A 2,500-nucleotide genomic window follows, 5' to 3' on the forward strand; every position below is an offset into this window, starting at 1 on the left:
AGTTAGTCATTAGTATAGCTGAGTAGTTAGAGTAGTTGGTCATTAGTATAGCTGAGTAGTTAGTTAGAGTAGTTGGTCATTAGTATAGCTGAGTAGTTAGTTAGAGTAGTTAGTCATTAGTATAGCTGAGTAGTTAGTTAGAGTAGTTATTAGTATAGCTGAGTAGTTAGTTAGAGTAGTTGGTCATTAGTATAGCTGTTTCACTTTTAACAAATGCTAAAAAGGTAGACAGCAATGTGCAATAAACATCCTAACCCTGTCCTCTCATTGGCCACATCCTAACCCTGTCCTCTCATTGGCCACATCCATTGGCCACATCCTAACCCTGTCCTCTCATTGGCCACATCCTAACCCTGTCTTCTCATTGGCCACATCCTAACCCTGTCTTCTCATTGGCCACATCCTAACCCTGTCTTCTCATTGGCCACATCCTAACCCTGTCCTCTCATTGGCCACATCCTAACCCTGTCTTCTCATTGACCACATCCTAACCCTGTCTTCTCATTGGCCACATCCTAACCCTGTCCTCTCATTGGCCACATCCTAACCCTGTCCTCTCATTGGCCACATCCTAACCCTGTCCTCTCATTGGCCACATCATAACCCTGTCCTCTCATTGGCCACATCCTAACCCTGTCCTCTCATTGGCCACATCCTAACCCTGTCCTCTCATTGGCCACATCCTAACCCTGTCCTCTCATTGGCCACATCCTAACCCTGTCCTCTCATTGGCCACATCCTAACCCTGTCCTCTCATTGGCAACATCCTAACCCTGTCCTCTCATTGGCCACATCCTAACCCTGTCCTCTCATTGGCCACATCCTAACCCTGTCCTCTCATTGGCCACATCCTAACCCTGTCCTCTCATTGGCCACATCCTAACCCTGTCCTCTCATTGGCCACATCCTAACCCTGTCCTCTCATTGGCCACATCCTAACCCTGTCCTCTCATTGGCCACATCCTAACCCTGTCCTCTCATTGGCAACAGCAATACCAGGACTCCATCAAAGCTCATAAGGCCGGTCGGCCGGTGAACCTGTCGGAGCTCCCCGTGCCACCAGGTAAACCCCTCACCTGTACACACACACACACACACACACACACACACACACACACACACACACACACACACACACACACACACACACACACACACACACACACTGTACAGGATGGGAACTGCAACCTAGGGCTGTCTTAATACTTAATACATACTTTACTGTTGTATTAAGTATTAATTAATTTGTTACTCTAACTAACTACTCAGCTGTACTAATGACTAACTACTCAGCTATACTAATGACCAACTACTCTAACTAACTACTCAGCTATACTAATGACCAACTACTCTAACTAACTACTCAGCTATACTAATGACTAACTACTCAGCTATACTAATGACTAACTACTCTAACTAACTACTCAGCTGTACCAATGACTAACTACTCAGCTATACTAATAACTACTCTAACTAACTACTCAGCTATACTAATGACTAACAACTCTAACTAACTACTCAGCTATACTAATGACTAACTACTCTAACTAACTACTCAGCTGTACCAATGACTAACTACTCAGCTATACTAATAACTACTCTAACTAACTACTCAGCTATACTAATGACTAACTACTCTAACTAACTACTCAGCTATACTAATGACTAACTACTCTAACTAACTACTCAGCTATACTAATGACTAACTACTCTAACTAACTACTCAGCTATACTAATGACCAACTACTCTAACTAACTACTCAGCTGTACTAATGACTAACTACTCTAACTAACTACTCAGCTATACTAATGACTAACTACTCTAACTAACTACTCAGCTATACTAATGACCAACTACTCTAACTAACTACTCAGCTATACTAATGACTAACTACTCAGCTATACTAATGACTAACTACTCTAACTAACTACTCAGCTATACTAATGACCAACTACTCTAACTAACTACTCAGCTATACTAATGACTAACTACTCTAACTAACTACTCAGCTATACTAATGACCAACTACTCTAACTAACTACTCAGCTATACTAATGAAAGGCGTGAGCTGAACGGGGCTACAATAGAAAAACTGGAAATCAGTCGCACTACAGAGAACTGAAAAATGAGTAAATGCACGCACGTACATAACATGTTTTATTTATAAATAAAGGAGACTTTAGTGCAGTGAGGTGCACCCTGATAAAGGACTCACTAGTGAGGTGCACCCCGATAAAGGTGTCACTAGTGAGGTGCACCCTGATAAAGGTCTCACTAGTGAGGTGCACCCTGATAAAGGTCTCACTAGTGAGGTGCACCCTGATAAAGGTTTCACTAGGGAGGTGCACCCTGATAAAGGGGTCACTAGTGAGGTGCACCCTGATAAAGGACTCACTAGTGAGGTGCACCCTGATAAAGGACTCACTAGTGAGGTGCACCCCGATAAAGGTGTCACTAGTGAGGTGCACCCTGATAAAGGTGTCACTAGTGAGGTGCACC

The 2,500-nt window shown here is 43.1% G+C and overlaps 1 protein-coding gene across 1 annotated transcript in view; it reads left to right on the forward strand.

Annotated features, from left to right (window-relative positions):
• Positions 1-2,500, forward strand: part of cc2d1a (coiled-coil and C2 domain containing 1A) — a 39,413-nt gene that overhangs the window by 7,835 nt on the left and 29,078 nt on the right. The window contains exon 11 of the mRNA XM_060047437.1: positions 991-1,063. Coding sequence (XP_059903420.1) covers positions 991-1,063 — 73 coding nt within the window. The remainder of the gene's footprint in view (positions 1-990; positions 1,064-2,500) is intronic.

The sequence above is a fragment of the Gadus macrocephalus genome, chromosome 3, assembly GCF_031168955.1.
Source record: "Gadus macrocephalus chromosome 3, ASM3116895v1".
Lineage (NCBI taxonomy): Eukaryota > Metazoa > Chordata > Actinopteri > Gadiformes > Gadidae > Gadus > Gadus macrocephalus.